The 18,068-nt window shown below is 41.8% G+C and overlaps 2 protein-coding genes across 2 annotated transcripts in view; one reads left to right on the forward strand and one right to left on the reverse strand.

Annotated features, from left to right (window-relative positions):
• Window positions 1–6,146, forward strand: part of SMYD4 (SET and MYND domain containing 4) — a 34,974-nt gene extending 28,828 nt beyond the window's left edge. The window contains exons 9-11 of the mRNA XM_075854167.1: window positions 5,283–5,399; window positions 5,505–5,628; window positions 5,747–6,146. Of these exons, the coding sequence (XP_075710282.1) occupies window positions 5,283–5,399; window positions 5,505–5,628; window positions 5,747–5,897 (392 nt within the window). The 3' untranslated portion in view covers window positions 5,898–6,146. The remainder of the gene's footprint in view (window positions 1–5,282; window positions 5,400–5,504; window positions 5,629–5,746) is intronic.
• A 45-nt stretch (window positions 6,147–6,191) lies between these two features.
• The window catches only part of SERPINF1 (serpin family F member 1), a 58,523-nt gene continuing 46,646 nt past the window's right edge, over window positions 6,192–18,068 (reverse strand). Inside the window, exons 6-8 of the mRNA XM_075854169.1 lie at window positions 17,143–17,285; window positions 12,832–13,042; window positions 6,192–8,688 (exon numbers count right to left, since the gene is read on the reverse strand). Of these exons, the coding sequence (XP_075710284.1) occupies window positions 8,426–8,688; window positions 12,832–13,042; window positions 17,143–17,285 (617 nt within the window). The 3' untranslated portion in view covers window positions 6,192–8,425. The remainder of the gene's footprint in view (window positions 8,689–12,831; window positions 13,043–17,142; window positions 17,286–18,068) is intronic.

An 18,068-nucleotide genomic window follows, 5' to 3' on the forward strand; every position in this document is an offset into this window, starting at 1 on the left:
GCGCTATTGAGGCGCTATTTTCGGGCGTAATTCGGGGCAAAAACGCCCGATTTACGTCCGTAAATAGGCCGTGTGAACATACCCTCAAAGTATTCAAAACAGCATTTAGAAAATGTCTTAACCCTTTACACATTTCACAGGAATTAAAGCAAAGTAGAGGTGAAATTTACAAATGTCATATTTTTTTGCAGAAATAACTTTTTAATACAATTTTTTTTATAACACAGAAGGTTTTACCAGAGAAATGCAACTCAATATTTGTTGCCCAGTTTCTGCAGTTTTAGGAAATATCCCACATGTGGCCGTAGCGTGCTACTGGAATGAAGCACCGGCCTCAGAAGCAAAGGAGCACCTAGTGGATTTTGGGGCCTTATTTTTGTTAGAATATATTTTAGGCACCATGTCAGGTTTGAAGGGCTCTTGCGGTGCCAAAACAGTGAAAATCCCCCAAAAGTGACCCCATCTGGGAAACTAGACACCTCAAGGAAATTATCTAGAGGTATAGTGAGCATTTTGACCACACAGGTTTTTTACAGAAATTATTGGAAGTAGGACGTGAAAATTAAAATCAACATTTCTTCAAAGAAAATGTAGGTTTAGCGATTTTTTTTCTCATTTCCACAAGGACTAAAGGAGAAAAAGCATCGCAAAATTTGTAAAGCAATTTCTCCCGAGTAAAACAATACCTCACATGTGGTAATAAATGGATATTTGGACACACGGCAGGGCTTAGAAGGGAAAGAGCGCCGTTTGGCTTTTGGAGTTCACATTTAGCAGGAATGGTTTGCGGAGGCAATGTCACATTTACGAAGCCCCTGAGGGGACAAAACAGTGGAAACCCCCCACAAGTGACCCCATTTCGGAGACTACACCCATTGAGGAAATTATCTAGGGGTATAGTGAGCGATTTGACCCCACAGTTTTTTTGCAGAAAATATTGGAAGTAGGCCCTGAAAATAATAATCGACATTTTTTCAAAAAAAATCTAGGTTTAGCTAATTTTTTCTCATTTCCAGAAGGACTGAAGGAGAAAAAGCACCACAAAATTTGTAAAGCAATTTCTCCCGAGTAAAACAATACCCCACATGTGGTAATAAACGGCTGTTTGGACACACGGCAGGGCTTAGAAGGGAAAGAGCGCCATTTGGCTTTTGGAGTCCACATTTAGCAGGAATGGTTTGCGGAGGCCATGTCACATTTACGAAGCCCCTGAGGGGACAAAACAGTGGAAACCCCCCACAAGTGACCCCATTTTGGAGACTACACCCATTGAGGAAATTATCTAGGGGTATAGTGAGCGATTTGACCCCACAGTTTTTTTGCAGAAAATATTGGAAGTAGGCCCTGAAAATAATAATCGACATTTTTTCAAAAAAAATCTAGGTTTAGCTAATTTTTTCTCATTTCCAGAAAGACTGAAGGAGAAAAAGCACCACAAAATTTGTAAAGCAATTTCTCCCGAGTAAAACAATACCCCACATGTGGTAATAAACGGCTGTTTGGACACACGGCAGGGCTTAGAAGGGAAACCGCACTATTTGGCTTTTTGAGATCACATTTAGCAGGAATGGTTTGCGGAGGCCAGGTCACATTTGCAAAGCCCCTGAGGGGACAAAACAATGAAAACGCCCAAAAAGGGACTCCATTTAGGAAACTACACCTCTTGAGGAATTCATCTAGGGGTGTAGTAAGCATTTTGACCCCACAGACGTTTCATAGAATTTATTAGAATTAGGCAGTGAAAATAAAAACAGTCCTTTTTCTTCAATAAGACGTAGCTTTAGCGCAAATTTTTTCATTTTCTCAACAAATAAAGGAAAAAAAGAACCCAAAATTTGTAAAGCAATTTCTCCCGAGAACGGCAATACCCCATATGTGGTCATAAACTGCTGTTTGGGCAAACGGCAGGGCTCAGAAGGAAAGGACCGCCATTTGGAGTGCAGATGTTGCTGGATTGGTTTCTGGGCGCCTGTGGACCCAAAACAGTGGAAACCCCCCAGAAGTGACCCCATTTTGGAAACGACACCCCTCAATGCATTTACCAAGGGGTGTAGTAAGCATTTTAACCCTGCAGGTGTTTTGTAGAAATTAGTGTTCACTCGATGTTGCAGAGTGAAAATGGGATTTTCTTCCATAGATATGCCAATATGTGGTGCCCGGCTTGTGCCACCATAACAAGACAGCCCTCTAATTATTATGCGGTGTTTCCCGGTTTTAGAAACACCCTACATGTGGCCCTAATCTTTTGCCTGGACATATGACAGGGCTCAGGAGTGAAGAGTACCATGCGGAGTGGAGGCCTAATTTGGCGATTTACAAAGTATTGGTTCACAACTGCAGAGGCTCAGATGTGAAATAATAAAAAGAAACCCCTGAGAAGTGACCCCATTATGGAAACTGCACCCCTCAAGGCATTTATTAAGAGGTGTAGTGAGGATTTTCACCCCACAGGTCTTTTCCATAAATGAATGCGCTGCGGATGGTGCAAATTAAAAATTTATATTTTTCCCTAGATATGCCATTCAGTGGCAAATATGTCATGCCAAGCTTATGACACTGGAGACACACACCCCAAAAATTGTTAAAAGGGTTCTCCCGGGTATGACGATGCAATATATGTTGAAGGAAACTGCTGTTTGGGCACGCTGTAGGGTTCAGAGCCGAGGGAGCACCATTTGGCTTTTGGAGAGCGGATTTTGCTTGGTACTAAATTTGTTTGAGTATTGCTGGTGTTTTATAATGTGGGGGTACATGTAAGCGGGGCGGAGTATATAAGGGGCATAGTCAGGTGGTATGAAAAAAAATAATAATCCATAGATGTGTGTTACGCTGTGAAGCAATCCTTTCCGCACAGGCCAGTGTCGCACTGATAAATGGTGTCATTTCTTATCCCCCTTTTGGTCCACACTCCGCACCTTTGTAGTTTGAGGAATCTTGCTGGGAAAGTGTTGTCCTGGTATAATACGGGCACCGTCGCTTCCAGCGGATATGTTTGGGCCCTCCCTTTCCTGGTTCCCTAATTTTAGGTCCTTGATAAATCGCCTCTTCAAACTGAAGAAATGTTCCCCTCGGGCACAACTGCATATTTTTTTATTTACTGACTTATTGGAGCCATAACTAATTTTATTTTTCATAGACGTAGCGGTATGAGGGCTGGTTTGTTGCGGGATGAGCTGTAGTTATTATTGGTACCATTTTGGGGTACATGCGACTTTTTGATCACCTTTTATCCTATTTTTTGGGATGCCAGGTAAACAAAAAAACGCAATTCTGGCACAGCTTTTTTCGTTTTTTTTATACAGCGTTCACCATGCGTTATAAATTACATGTTAACTTTATTCTGCGGGTCAGTACGATTCTGGCGATACCTAATTTATAGCATTTTTTTATGTTTTACAACTTTTTTCACAATAAAATTACTTTTGTAAAAAGAATGTATTTTTTTTCTGTCGCCAAGTTGTGAGAACCATAACGTTTTAATTTTTTTGTCGACGGAGGTGTATGAGGGCTTGTTTTTTGCGGGACGAGCTATAGTTTTTATAGGTACCATTTTTGGATACGTGCGACTTTTTGATCACTTTTTATTCTAATATTTGTAGGGCAAAGTGACTAAAAAACAGAAACTCTGGTAACGTTTTTTACGGGTTTTTTTACGCTGTTCACCGCGTGCAATAAATAATACAATATTTTGATACCTCAGGTCGTTACGGTCGCAGCGATACCAAATACATATGGTTTATTATTATTTTTCAATAATAAAGGACTTGATAAGAGTAAAAGGGGGATTGTGTTTTATTTCATTACTTGAAACTTTTATTGTTTTCAAACTTTTATTTTTTGCACTTTTTTTTACACTTTTTTATACTTTTTTTACACTTTTCTTCAAGTCCCACTAGGGGACTTGAAGGTCCAACGGTCAGATTTTTTTTTTTTCTAATACATTGCACTACCTATGTAGTGCAATGTATTAGATCTGTCAGTCATTCACTGACAGCAAGCCGATTAGGCTTCGCCTCCCGGCGGGGCCTAAATCTGCTTCCGTAATGGCAGAGCAGGAGACCATTGTGTCTCCTGTTGCCATAACAGCAGTCGCCAGTGCCTGTCAGGGCTGGCGATCTGCTAGTAACCGCTACGATGCAGCAATCGCTTTCGATTGCTGCATCGAAGGGGTTAATGGCAGGGATCGGAGCTAGCTCCTGTTCCTGCCGTTACAGGTGGATGTCAGCTGTACAGTACAGCTGACATCCACTGCTGATGACGCCGGATCAGCTCCTGACCCGGCGCCATCTTGCCGGCAGCTACGGAAGCCGATCAGGCTCCGCCGCCGGGCGGATCTTGACCGGCTTCGGTGCTAGGCAGACCGGGAGGCCAGTATTAGGCCTCCGGTTGCCATTGCAGCCACCGGAACCCCGGCAATTTCATTGCTGGGGCTCCGATGAGCTGCAAACACCTTAAGTGCAGCGATCGCATTTGAGCGCTGCACTTAAGGGGTTAATGGCGGGGATCGAAGCTAATTTCGGTCCCCGCCGTTACAGTCGGATGTCAGCTGTAAGATACAGCTGAGATCCGGTGATGATGGCACCGACTCAGTTTCTGAGCCGGTGCCAAACATTTGACGTACATGTACGGCTTTTTCCGGGAAGTCAATGCTTTCCATGACGTACATGTACGGCAAATGTCGGGAAGGGGTTAAGGGTGCGCTGCAGGACTCAATTTTTTAAAAAAATGAAACCTAGAACTCATGCACCTCCCCTTGAAGCGCTGAACTAGGTATAACAAAGTGTAACTGTTTTCCCTGGAGCATCCCGTTAGGGGCTGGTTCACACAGAGTTTTTTGGCGCTATATTTGACGTGGAAACCGCATCGGAAACAGTGCCACAATCCTGCCTAAATTGCCTCCCATTGATTTCAATGGGAGACGGAAGCGTTTTTTTTCCCATGAGCGGCAAAGAAAGTGCAGGCAGGTCAAAATCTGCCTCAAAATTCCTGAAGGAATTTTGAGGTAGATTTTTCTGCCTGCAAAAAAACTCTGTGAACATACCCAAACAATGTATTTGGTGCTGTGTAAAATGTAAAGAAATAATACATTAGATTCCATCCTTCAACTAAAAAAATGTTTCAGTGACCAGGAATGACAAGACCTTAGGACATTTTACATTCATGGATTAGTGATTGTCAGAGCAAAAAGGATTTGAGAGACAGGAACATATACATAAAAGTATTCTTTTTCGGTGCCAGTCCATCTACACCAGTTCTGCCAAACATCATTTTATCATCTTCAGATGTAGCGATCGGGAAGCTGATGTCATGTTTATCAGAAGGCAAGGAATTTCTCTCTCCGAATCATATGCTGTTTGGAGAAGTCTTTGATCAGATGGCTCAGGCTGAAGCCTCAAAAGGTACTTTTTTTTTTTTTTTTTTGTGCCTGTGAGATTTTATTTTAGGAATAAGTGAATACGATCTCCAACTTTCAAATCTCCCTGTAACTATACTATGCTTTGCAGGTGACTGGGCTGCAGCAGCAGGGCACCTTAAAAAAAGTATTCACCTTGTGAGCCAACATTATGGTCCATCCAGTATAGAACTTGGTCAGGAACTTTTCAAACTGGCTCAAATTTTATTCAATGGGTAAGTTGGTGCCATATTTATTGATTTAACAGTAGCATGATCTGTTGGTGTGGTCTTTTAATATATTGAGTGTATTGTCAATCAAGTGTAAAGTCTGTATACACATCCTATTTTATAGACGTGAAGTAGATGATGCTATGGGTACTATTCTGAGAGCGCAGGACATTCTGTCAGTGTACTATGGTCCCGAAAATAACATGGTGCAAGAACTGCAAGAAATGAGGACATGTCTGTTGGAACTTCCTGGGATGAGTGTATGGGAGAAATAATTCCTTGGACACAAATGGACTACCTAAAGCTTTTGACTTGTCTTGTAATTCACGTAGTTCACAAAAAAGCGGTCATTTTCTATGATTTCTTCTGTCAGCACTTATAAAGTCCCAGGACACACTTGCAATTAATGTATCTTTGTGAAGCAACTGCTAAGGGAACGTTCTCGACTAATTGGACTTGTTACACATTCTGTGGATGTTGCTATTCCCTTTGCATGAATTATTTTTATAAACTGAATAACTCCATGACTGGGTTAATTTTCTAGTGACGCAATGAGACGATAAACATGATTCCTGAGGAATAAGTAAAAGGCCTCTTTATTACATTAGATCGTGTTCGCATATAGCAGAGGGTAAGAGTCCAGCTGGATCCTGAACAGTATATACCAAAACACCAGCCAAGATTTCTTGGGAAGCAAATGGATATTATTCTTTCATGGAATAAGTTTTTGGGGGAAATAGTGTCACTAAATAAGAAGAGGGGAGGGGTAAAATTCATCAGGGACTCTCGTGGCGCATTGACATTTTGTTTGATGCAATATTCTGTATCGCACCAAAATGATGGTGTTTTTTTTACAAAAATGACCGTTTTTCACAATTACAAAAATCACAGCAAAATAAACGGAGAAATAATAGAAAAGTCTCATGTAAATACAGACCCTCTCACCCATTTCCGAAGAACACTTGTTTTTGCCTTGCTTTGTACAGGGGAAATAACTGTCTGGAAAAATACCTAGCCCACCTATAAGGCTGGATTCACACCAGCATGTTACGTCTGTGAAGGACGGAACGTATTTTGACCGCAAATCCCGGACCGAACACACTGCAGGGAGCCGGGTTCCTAGCATCATAGTTATGTACGATGCTCCGTGGAACTACTGTCCCGTACTGAAAACATGATTATAGTACGGGACAGTTGTCCTGCAGCGAGGCAGGGACTCCTAGCATCGTACATAACTATAATGCTAGGCGCCCGGCTCCCTGCAGTGTGTTCGGTCCTGGATTTGCGGCCAAAATACGTTCCGTCCTTTACGGACCGAACATGCTCGTGTGAATCCAGCCTAATACTTTTTGAGTGGCCGAGACAGCATGGTCATTATTGTTGCAGAATACAGTCATGGTGAAAAATAAGACTATAAACTTGACGTGTTTATCATAGTGTCTCAGACTTCATTAGGATCCAGTTAAAAACCTGATCCAGTACTTTTGCGCATCTACACAGATCACTGCCATACACGAGATCAAATGTTTGTGCTTAAAACGATTGTCTTACATTGACATCCCCTTCTTGAAATAAAGCTAGTCTGCCGATCAAGAGATCGCCGTGAGACCAGCTAGTAAAATTCCCGGCAATCATCTGTTATCAGGGGAAGTCTCTGCAGGTAAAACGTAGTTTTACATAGCAGACATTCAAATGGCTAGCCATCTATGTAACGTATGGACGGTCCATTTCCACCAGAGCAGGAGGTCACTGATACTCAGCTGCTCTCCACGGCGCCTCATTGAGGAGGGGTCCGGTCTCGGTGAGACCACCCCTTTTAGCATTTTAAAAAATGTCAGAGGAACTTATTTCTTTTTTTTTATATTCAATAGGCACATGTGTTTCAAAACCCTTATTTGTCCATGTTTGACCCTCAAAGTTAACAGAAATAAACCCCTTTTATAATGTCATGCATAGAAATCAGCAATTACACTCAGATTCCAGTACCTATGCAATATTCTCAGTAGGGATGTTTCACTGTATTGTTTGAAAACAACCACTGACGTGTAATGTACACATTCATTGTGTAAATGGAGTTCTACACTCATGGCATAGACACTTAATATCTCTAAATATCTGGCCTTGAATACAGTTTTTTTAAATTCTAATTAAGTTCACAATTTTATGCTTTTTTAATACATCTTTATAGCTGTCGGAGCTCAGTTTCTCAGATACAGAGCACCGAATCTTCTGCATTGACATAGATTTAAAAGATAACATTCTAGCTGCCTGCAGACTCCACAACAGGGAGCTTAGGCTCTCTCTGCATACTGTTATACATTGACATCAACACAGTAAGCTCCTGAGCTCCCTCTAGTGGGGGCTGAAGTTGTCTAGAATGTTATCTTTCAAATCTGTCAGGGGATTCGGACCTCTGTATCAGAAAAAACAGAGCTTCGACCGCTATAAAAATATATTAAGAAATGAATCCGCAAATAAGTTTAGACCTAAAAGTGTCATGATGATAAAAGGTGAAGGTTCACTATAACTAAAGCATATATTTCAACATGAGAAAGTGATGATTTTTGAAGTGAACATCTAGTACTCATATTATTGTACCTTGTTTATATTTGTATGCAGATTTATAGAAAAATTACAAAAAACCTGGGGTAGATTTTCCTAACCTGGAATTTGAAATAAACGTTTTCTTTGGCATAAGAGGACGAGAATAGTCCCCTTCGATATTAACAACATATAGAATTCATTGTAAATTTAATTATTAAAGCTCTGTAACGGTAAAAGAAAACAATGGAGTACAAGGTGCTTAACGAGAAACATCTTTGGGATTCATTACTTTGCCAATGAACAGAAGAGCGCCGTTGCTATCAGAACGGAGAACAAACAGGAATGGGTGGTCCAGGTGGAACTCCAGTGGGAAATGGTGGCGAGTGCCGGAGTCCACTTTTGGTGCATTTTCCATTCCGTCTTCATTCAGTTCCAGGACAGCCTTGTGCCTTACATGTGTAAGCTTCACTGACTTGGAAGAGATCTTACTAAAGTCAGGACTGGAGAAGAGAGGTTGAAGTTCTGAAATAACAATATATATTGTATGAAAAATGTTCATGCACAACATAGAGTGAAACCATTTTTATATAAGTGACACACATGGTACTCTTATATGTGACTGACAACCACATAGAATGCCTGAAATAATTTTTATTACGTATTCATGCAAACATATTAAAATACAGAGGTAAATACTGGCACAAATTGTTATTACTTTGTCTGCATTTGGCACTATATTTATGTCAGCATTTTGTCCATATGTTCTGGGCAAACTATTTGTATGCCCTTCTAAATATGTGGACATCCATAATAAGGTTCCCCCTCTCAGGACCTCCGGTTATTAACCAGGGTATCGAGCCACTCTCAAGCCTTCATGCTGCCAGTGGTGATAACCTTACAATGTATCACTGAAATCACTGCCATATTTGAGCACTATGGAAGGCTACATATGGATTAGTGATCTAACTAAATAGAGGCCAGACTATAGATTTTAAATAATTTCTTGTCATTTAAAGAGAACCTGTCACCTGCCCAAAAAACTGCTGTTGACATCTCAGTTAGATAGCAGGCGTCTCACAGATTCTACGGCTTTTTTTTTTTTTTCTTCTAGCCCCCACCGTTGCTGAGATATCGGTGGAGTTAGTTCTAGTGTCTGATATGCAAATTAGGCCTTTGACTGTCAAGTGGGCGGGTAACACCTGTCACTTGATAAAGGGTAACCGCCCACTTGACAGTCAAAAGCCTCATTTGCATATTGGACACCATAACTAACGCCCCAATATCAGGAACGGTGGGGGCTAGTAAAAAATAAAAAGCATCAGAATCTATGAGGCGCCTTCAATCTAACTGAGATGTCAACTATAGTTTTTTGGGCGGGTGACAGGTTGTTTTAAAATCAAATGATTTTCTATTGATCAGCCAACTAAAAGCAGAGATTTGTTTCAATAAATATTACCGCGACATATTATTAATAACTGGAAATAGATTTTATCACACTTCTAGCACTCATTCCATAAGCCATGTGCCTATAATGGTATGATGTACATTGTACACACAACCTCGATACCAAGGCCCCATGCACACAAACGTGTCTGCGGCCACAATTCACCCGGGTGAATTGCGCCCCCATTCATTTCAATGGGCACATGCACACGACCGTGGTTTCCTTGGTCCGTGCATTGCCCGGAGCTTAGACCGCAAATAGATAGGATATCTCTTATTACGGCCGTGTTTTGCGGTCCAGGCTCATAGAAATGAATGCACGCGGCCATGTGCATGGCCTGCAATTTGCGGGTGGGCCGCAGGTGACACTCCGCAGCCGTCCGAGCCAAAAATCACGGCCGTGCACACCACTACTGTCGTGTGCATGAGGCCTAAGGCCCCATGAACACAAATGTATTTTTGCGGCCGCAATTCACCAGCAAATCTGCGGGTCAATTGCGGCCCCATTCATTTCAATATGCCCATGCACACAACCGTGGTTTCCACGGTCCGTGCATTGCCCAGGAGCCTGGACCGCAAAAAGATAGGTCATGTCTTATTGCGCCCGTGTTTTGTGGTCCAGGCTCATAGAAGTGAATGCACGCGGTCATGTGCACGGCCCTCGATTTGCAGGCGGCCCGCAAGTTACACTCCGCGGCCGTCCGAGCCGCAAATCACAGTCGTGCACACCACTACGGTCGTGTGCATGAGGCCTAAAGGTAAGAAGAAGCAAGTAGCATCAGGACTCTGAAAGACCAAATCAACTGTAGTCTATCAATTACCACTGTGTCCTTAAAATAAAATCCTGTGTCCTTAAAAAATTATCTTTTTTCATATCGCTCAATATTGCTCTCTGGGAGTATCAAATAAAGTACATTGACGTGATCACACTTTTGCAATATGATTCAGTTCCCGAAAGTCTTTGAGTCTTGGTTTACATCCAGAGCATCCGCTGAGGAGGAGTGGGTACATCGAACTCCATGCTACATTCTTTATTCACAGATGTATTCCTTGTAAACAAATAGAGGCTCTGCTCTTGGGGGCTGAATCGCTGCACTGAATACATTACATTGTGCGCTTGCTGCAGTAAAGTTTTTTGTTACTCTTAATGGTTATGACACCAGTAAAATACTGAGCACGGAAATAAGTGTCATTTTGTCTCCTCCATGAAAAGTGGGCGCTGGTAGTGTGGTATATTGCCATATAATCTTTATATCTATCCACTTTTGGTGCATTGCCACCCAAAAATATAAATGTATGCAGTGGATCCCATGACAAATCTTATTGTTTCAATGGTATCTCTTTTTGCACTATTATTGCAGAAAAGTCCTCTGTTGCAACAATTTCTGCAACGTTCAGTTTACAACACGTTGTGTTTGAGTCAATGGTACAACATATGTTTAAACAGTTGTTATGACGTTAGCTGTGATCCAGCAGATTCCCTTTTTCCAATCTATCATCTCATTGACTTAATAATTTTTTTTTTACATTGAAATTAATGGTCCGATAAATGGGATAAACTGGTGTGAGGAATATAAAGGCACTTATTGTACTGTAGTTTTAAGAAAAACAATGGGATTGTACAGGTTGATATCCAACTTGTTGGATATGAGTTTCTGTCAGGCAATCATCGGCCAGTTGACATAAACCACTTTGGACGTTTCTGGCACAATCTACAGGCTCTGAGAAAAATCTGATGTGAGTAGCCAGCTTTACATCTGTCACCGTTACCTCTGAAAATATAGATGCACTGTTTAGCCATAACATTAAAATCAGCTGCCTAATGTTATGTAGGTTCCCCTCGTGCCAAAACAGCCCTGAACTGTCAAGACATGGACTCCACAATTCCTCTGATGGTGTTATGTGGTATTTGGCAGCAAGACATTAGCAGCAGATCCTTTAAATGAGTTGTCCAGTGAAATAAAATTGATTGCCTATCCTCAGGATAGGTCATCAATATCTGATCGGTGGGGTACGTTTTTCGGCACCCGTGCCGGTCAGCTGTTTAAAGAGCCCCCACGGCTGTTTAATTGGGAGGAAGATGTAATACTGTGCTCTGCAGCTAAAAATGTGTCGGACACCCACATATTAGATATTTATAGCTCATCCAGAGGATAGGCCATGAATATTACTTCACCAACAACTCTGTTAAGTTCTGTAGGTTTCGAGGTGGGATCCCTGGAACTGGACCAGGCGGGCTACCCTTCACTCCCCACAAACATCAATGAGCCTTAAACGCCCATGACCCAGTTAACCAGTTCCTTTCTTGGACCACTATTGGTAGGTGCATCCCAGGACCAGCTCCCAAGACCTGCTGTTTTAGAGTAATTCAGTTAGCTATCCATCACAATTCACACGAGGGCGTCCGTAACGGCTGAAATTACGGGGATGTTTCAGCCTGAAAACATCCCCGTAATTTCAGCCGTAACGGCATGTGCAGGCGCTTGAACGCCGCGTCCATTACGGCCGTAATTAGCGCTGCTATTCATTGGAGTCAATGAATAACGGCTCCAATTACGGCCAAAGAAGTGACAGGTCACTTCTTTGATGCGGGCGTCTATTTACGCGCCGTCTTTTGACAGCGGCGCGTAAATTACGCCTCGTGTGAACAGACAAACGTCTGCCCATTGCTTTCAATGGGCAGATGTTTGTCAACGCTATTGAGGCGCTATTTTCAGACATAATTCGGGGCAAAAACGCCCGAATTACGTCCGTAAATAGGCCGTGTGAACATACCCTTAAGCTCTTGTCAGTACCTCAGATCCTTACAATTGTCCATTTTTCCTGCTTCCAACACATCAACTTCAAGAACTTATGTCTTGGCATTGAAGGGGCTAAATACAATCAAAACCGCATTCTTTGCAACCAAGTGTTCATAGGGATATCCATTTGCTATTTACATGCCTGGTAAGTAAGATTTCTTCTTTCCCTTGGGCTATTATTAGTATACCACGAATAATCCCCAAAAATAGTTTTTGGGGGGATTTTTTTCCAGCTAATTTCCCAAAATGATGAGGATAAAATGTTTCTGTTCTACAACATACTTGAAAGAAATAAAATAAAGGAATAACCATAAAATCATGGGAGCACAGAACAGCAAATTACACTCGGCTGATATTTTTTTTTTATCCTTAACAAAACGACATCAATAAGTATAAAATACAAAAAAAAGTCAAAACATACTCATCTCCTGAAGTACGCCTCCAAGGTCAGCTTCGTAGTCCACCTTCAGTTTTGGTATGCTTAATGTTATGGTGACTGATTGCAATGCCCGATCTATGTCATGTACAAACTCCGATGTCAGGCCTTCTTCAATTAATGTCAGGTTCTGGGTGACTGTGAGAGGGAGGAAAAACATGATGCTGACTCCTCCAGTCAATGGCAGCTGGACAATCTAGGATAAGATATCACAAACGGAATTATTGTTACACAGCATTTGGCAGGAAAATTACAATTATTTTTTTCTCAGTGTCACATTGTTGGGATATGAAGAATTCTGAAGGTGTCTGAGAGTACAAAAAAAAATATACAGCCTTTCTTAAAAATAAAAAGTGCCACTGTTTTTTATGGGCTATGTATGGTATTGCATAATTTTATGATCTAAACAGAATATAACCCCCCCCACACACACACACACACACCCTCTATTACCCTAAATATGCTCTTGCAACTAGACAAGCCCTTTAAGACCTCCAGACACATTACATGCAATTATCATCTTTCCTATGCTTTATAGTCGTAAAATATACAAGTTGTGTCGCATTAGGTAAGTTGCATGATTCATTGTTTCTCATAAAGTCGATGTACATTATACTTTGGTTTTACGGTTCCCAAGAAATTTTTAGCACGTGCTTATATAATTTTTCACATGTTTTGTGATTTGACAAGCTCACAATTTCTTATTATTTACTGCATAGTAGATGCAGAATAAAAGCCTGCAAAGTATTTTGCACACCCGCTGGCTGTATGAAATTATTCTGTGCAAAAATGAAATATTGGGTGAATTTTTGAGCTGCATAAATAGCTGCCCAGAGAATTACTTCCGAGAACATATTTTGGTAATTATAATTTGATTACTAGAAATATAGAATCGTTTATTCTTTAGTAAATGTGAATAAATAGTGTTTTAGTTCTTTTTGCCTCCGAGCAGTCTGCTTGTATACACCAAGGAGATGCATGAGAATTGCTGATCTAAAGAGTGTTACTTCTCAGAGCGATAGTGTTTTAGTCCGAAATAAAATAACAAGTGTCCAATTGTTCTAGAGACAAAGTGACAGAAGGATTCAAGAACACTTTTTCAGTGGCTTACTCTTATTCTTGTATACAGGGTCAAATTATAGGGAGGGGATAAGGGGCACGTGCCCCAGGGCCACCACCACCACCTTGAACATCTAGAAGGCTTGCACCACCCTCCCTACCCAGGCCAGTTCTTCTAACCCGTCTTCTGCCAATACACGATGTTTATATGACACACCAATAGTAGAAACATCCTGTTCTCGCACCCATCTACTGTATAGAAGAAATCGGCGTCTGATGATGTGTTTAGCCGCACATTTCCCTGTTAACAAATGCAGTGTGTGTTATCCCCCAGCTTCCTCCCCTGTATAATCTGCCATGAGAGCATTGAGACTGTACCCGACTGCAGCTGTGCCTACGATTTATCTCTGCCTTGCTAATTCTTTTAATCAGTTTACTTTTATTATTTCAATACTTCAACTAAATGCTCTTTCAATCAGCGCTCACAAATGTTAATTCCGTTTCCATTTGATCATTAGAGCATATTTTATGTGAGGAGTGTATGGAATAGAATAGAAAAGTTTCTAGTACTCCCAGTCAAAGTGGTTACTTAAAAGTGTTGTCCACTACTGGTCAACCGATAACTTATCCACCGGATAGGTTATCAGTATATGATCTGTGGGGGTCCGACACCCGGACCCCGCACCGTTTAGCCGCTCTGGCTGCCTCCGAGCACCGGACGTACATGCCGAAGCAGTTGGTTCCAAGTGAATTGGAGCAGAGCTATGGCCGCTATGCTATGTAAGGAGCTAACTGCTTCCGGCTCTGTACATCGCACAATGGGCCATAACATCCAGTGCCCGGAGGCATCCGGAGCGGCATGACGGTGCGGGGTCCGGGTGTCGGACCCACACCGATGATATACCGATGACCTATCTGGTGGATAGGTCATCAGTTGTTCAGTAGTGGACAACCCTTTTATACATGTATGACATATTCTTGGGATATGCCATAAATGTCTGATAAATGCGGGTCCTAGCCACTGTCTGCCATATCCTGGGACTGAATGGAGAGCTGGCCCCACATGTGCGTGCGATTTGTGGGGGTCCCATTCTTATTTTTGATAAATGTTTGTCTTGAATACCCCTTTAATGGTGAATTATAAATTTACTTTCATGCAGTGGAGATTTTAAATGCGCTTTATGGATCCCTTTTTGAATTATATCTTTTAAACACACCCTATCTTTGATCTTTGTTAATGCCATATTTTTACTATGTTAGTCTCCCAAAGAAAAAAAAACAACGCACACAGAAATATATACGTTTGTGTTCATATCTGCATTCAGAGCCTCCACCATCTGTCGCCTTTTTGCAGAATTTTTTACGGCAAAATCTCAGTCTACAGTGCCATTCCTGCCATAAAAAAATTCTGCAACGATGACAGACCCCAATGGGATCTATCGTGATTCAGTATCGGTTTGAAAACAGATTCACCATAGCCGTCATTGCTCTGTTTTAAACAAAGTCCATGAATAATATAAAGAGCCTAACAACAGAGGTCCTATATGGACGAGGCTTAAGGGTATGTTCACACATCTTAACAATTTACGTGTGAAATTACGGAGCTGTTTTTAGGCGAAAACAGCTGAATTTCAGACGTTTTTGCAAGTTCACATATATTTCGCGGCGTCCATTACGGACCTAATTGGAGCTGTTTTTCAATTGAGTCAATGAAAAACGGCTCCAATTACGTCCCAAGAAGAGAAATGCACTTCTTTGAGGCGGGCGTCTTTTTACGCGCCGTCTTTTCAAGCGACGCGTAAAAATACACCTCGTCTGCACAGTACATCGTAAAACCCATTGAAATCAATGGGCTGATGTTTGCAGATGTAATGAAGCCGTCTTTTCAGGCGTAATTCGAGGTGTAAAACACCTGAATTATGTCCGTAAATAGGCCGTGTGAACATACCCTGAGGCCGGATTCACACGAGAGTGTGCTTTTTGCACGCGCAAAAAACGCGGCGTTTTGCGTGCGCAAAAGGCACTTAGCAGCTCCATGTGTCATCACCATATGATGCGCGGCTGCGTGCTTTTCACGCAGCAGCCATTATTATGACACTCCGTTTGGATGTTTGTAAACAGAAACGCACGTGGTGCTTTTCTGTTTTCATTCATCCTTTTCACTGCTGTTGCGCGAAACACATGCGTCCCACGGAAGTGCTTCCGTGTGGTGCGCGTGATTTTCACGCACCCATTGACTTCAATGGGAGCGTGATGCGCGAAATACGCACAAAGAACGGACATGTCGTGAGTTTTTCGCAGCGGACTCACGCGTAAAAATCACGCACCTGTCTGCACGGCCCCATAGACTAATATAGGTCCGTGCGACGCGCGTGAAAATCACGCGCGTTGCACGGACGTATATCACGTTCGTCTGACTAAGCCCTAATAGTGGAACCACAATTGTTACATGCAAAGAAAATGGCACAACTGCAACTTATTTGCTTCAATCCATGTTTTGGTAATGTACGCCGTTTGGACCGGAGAGAAGAACATACATGAGACGTACAACAAAAGGATTTTGGAGGAGTGCTTGATGCCTTCTGCCATTTGGTGGCAGAGATGTAATGGTAAGAGACTATCTTGGTGCTGAAGGTGGGAAATTCACACATTGCGAGGAATAATAAACAAGAAAGGCCACCACTTTATTTCAATGTCACGTCACCCCCGGTGGTGAGTCAGCAAATTTCATTATGCAGCAGGACAATGATCTGGATCATAATAATGAAAAATAAGGGGCCCGTGTACATAGTTTAAGCGATTGGCCGAAACAATCACCAGATCTCAAAAAATGCCCCACAAGCCTTGGGGAAGAACTACAGAAGTTGTGGGCTGAAAACTAACAGCAGAAATGCTAATTATAATGGACTATAAATTCTGGTCAATGTAATGATATCTTGAAAAAGAAAGGAGCAACTATTCTTTCAAAAACAGAAATTTGAAATTGATTCCACGCTTGTTTTGTGTATGCATGCACCAATTATTTGGCCGCTCGTCGTCTCATTTTATGCAGCCAGTCATCATCACTAGGGGCTATAGGGAGATTGTGAAGGACATGAGACAAGCGGCTGGTCTAGTGTACACATTAATTGGAAGCTAACAACATGATTTAAGGAGGAAAGACGCTGAAGCAGCATTAGGACTTATCGTATTACTCCCCGGTGAATTTCTAAAAGATAGAGAAGGTACTTTTCTCACCTTGCAGTTAAAATCGGAGTCTAGGCCATATCTCATGGGGACATTGCTGGCTGACATCATTGGAACCGAAACAGATGTCTGCTCATCTATGTAGAAATCACGAAGGACGGTTTCACGGGGGTTAAATTTGTGAACCCATTGACCTGTCAGAAATTCAGAAAAATGTTACAACCATTTTCACCCAGCCAGGGAACAGCAGTAAGCGGAATGTCTGAAAGTCTAGTGGCAAGAGCAGAAGAGATTCACATGGTCAATATTAATTAAAAGAAATAAACAAGTATTACCTGTGACACATAGCAGAATTGCTGCGTATTTTCCATCCGGAATTGCGGATGGAAAATACGCAGCAGAATACAGCAGCAGCAAAGTGGGTGGAATTTAACAAATCTCATCCACACGCTGTGTAAAATTTACGAGCACAAATTCACCAGCCGTATTTTTCGAACCGCAGCATGTCAATTCCTGCTGCGGAAATTGGACAAAATTGCAGCGTTTTTCAGAGGAGATACCACCATCTCCGAACATTGAGGAAAAACGCAGCAAAATCCGCACCATTTTCTGCAGTAATTCCGTTACGTGTGGACAAGCACTAAGGGTGGATTCCAAATTTGGCCGCAGTGAATCTGCATGTTTTGCTTTGCAAAGGGGAAAGTCCTTGACAAATCCACATGAAAAACATGGAGATTTTGCAGCGGATTCGCTGTGGCCAAATCCACCTTGCATATAAAGGTCATTCAGTGTATAATGAAAAGTTTAACACTTTTCCAATAAACTTTCTGTATAAATTTCCCAGGGTTTCCAAGACCTCTGCTTGCTGTTATTCAATAGAAAGCCTCTTTGTTTACTTCCATTGGATAAAAATTCATTGTGTGAAGTGCGCACAGGTGCTGGGATCATTATTTGCCCCTATACCCCTATAGGCTGGG

The sequence above is a fragment of the Rhinoderma darwinii genome, chromosome 2 (assembly GCF_050947455.1).
Source record: "Rhinoderma darwinii isolate aRhiDar2 chromosome 2, aRhiDar2.hap1, whole genome shotgun sequence".
Classification (NCBI taxonomy): Eukaryota; Metazoa; Chordata; class Amphibia; order Anura; family Rhinodermatidae; genus Rhinoderma; species Rhinoderma darwinii.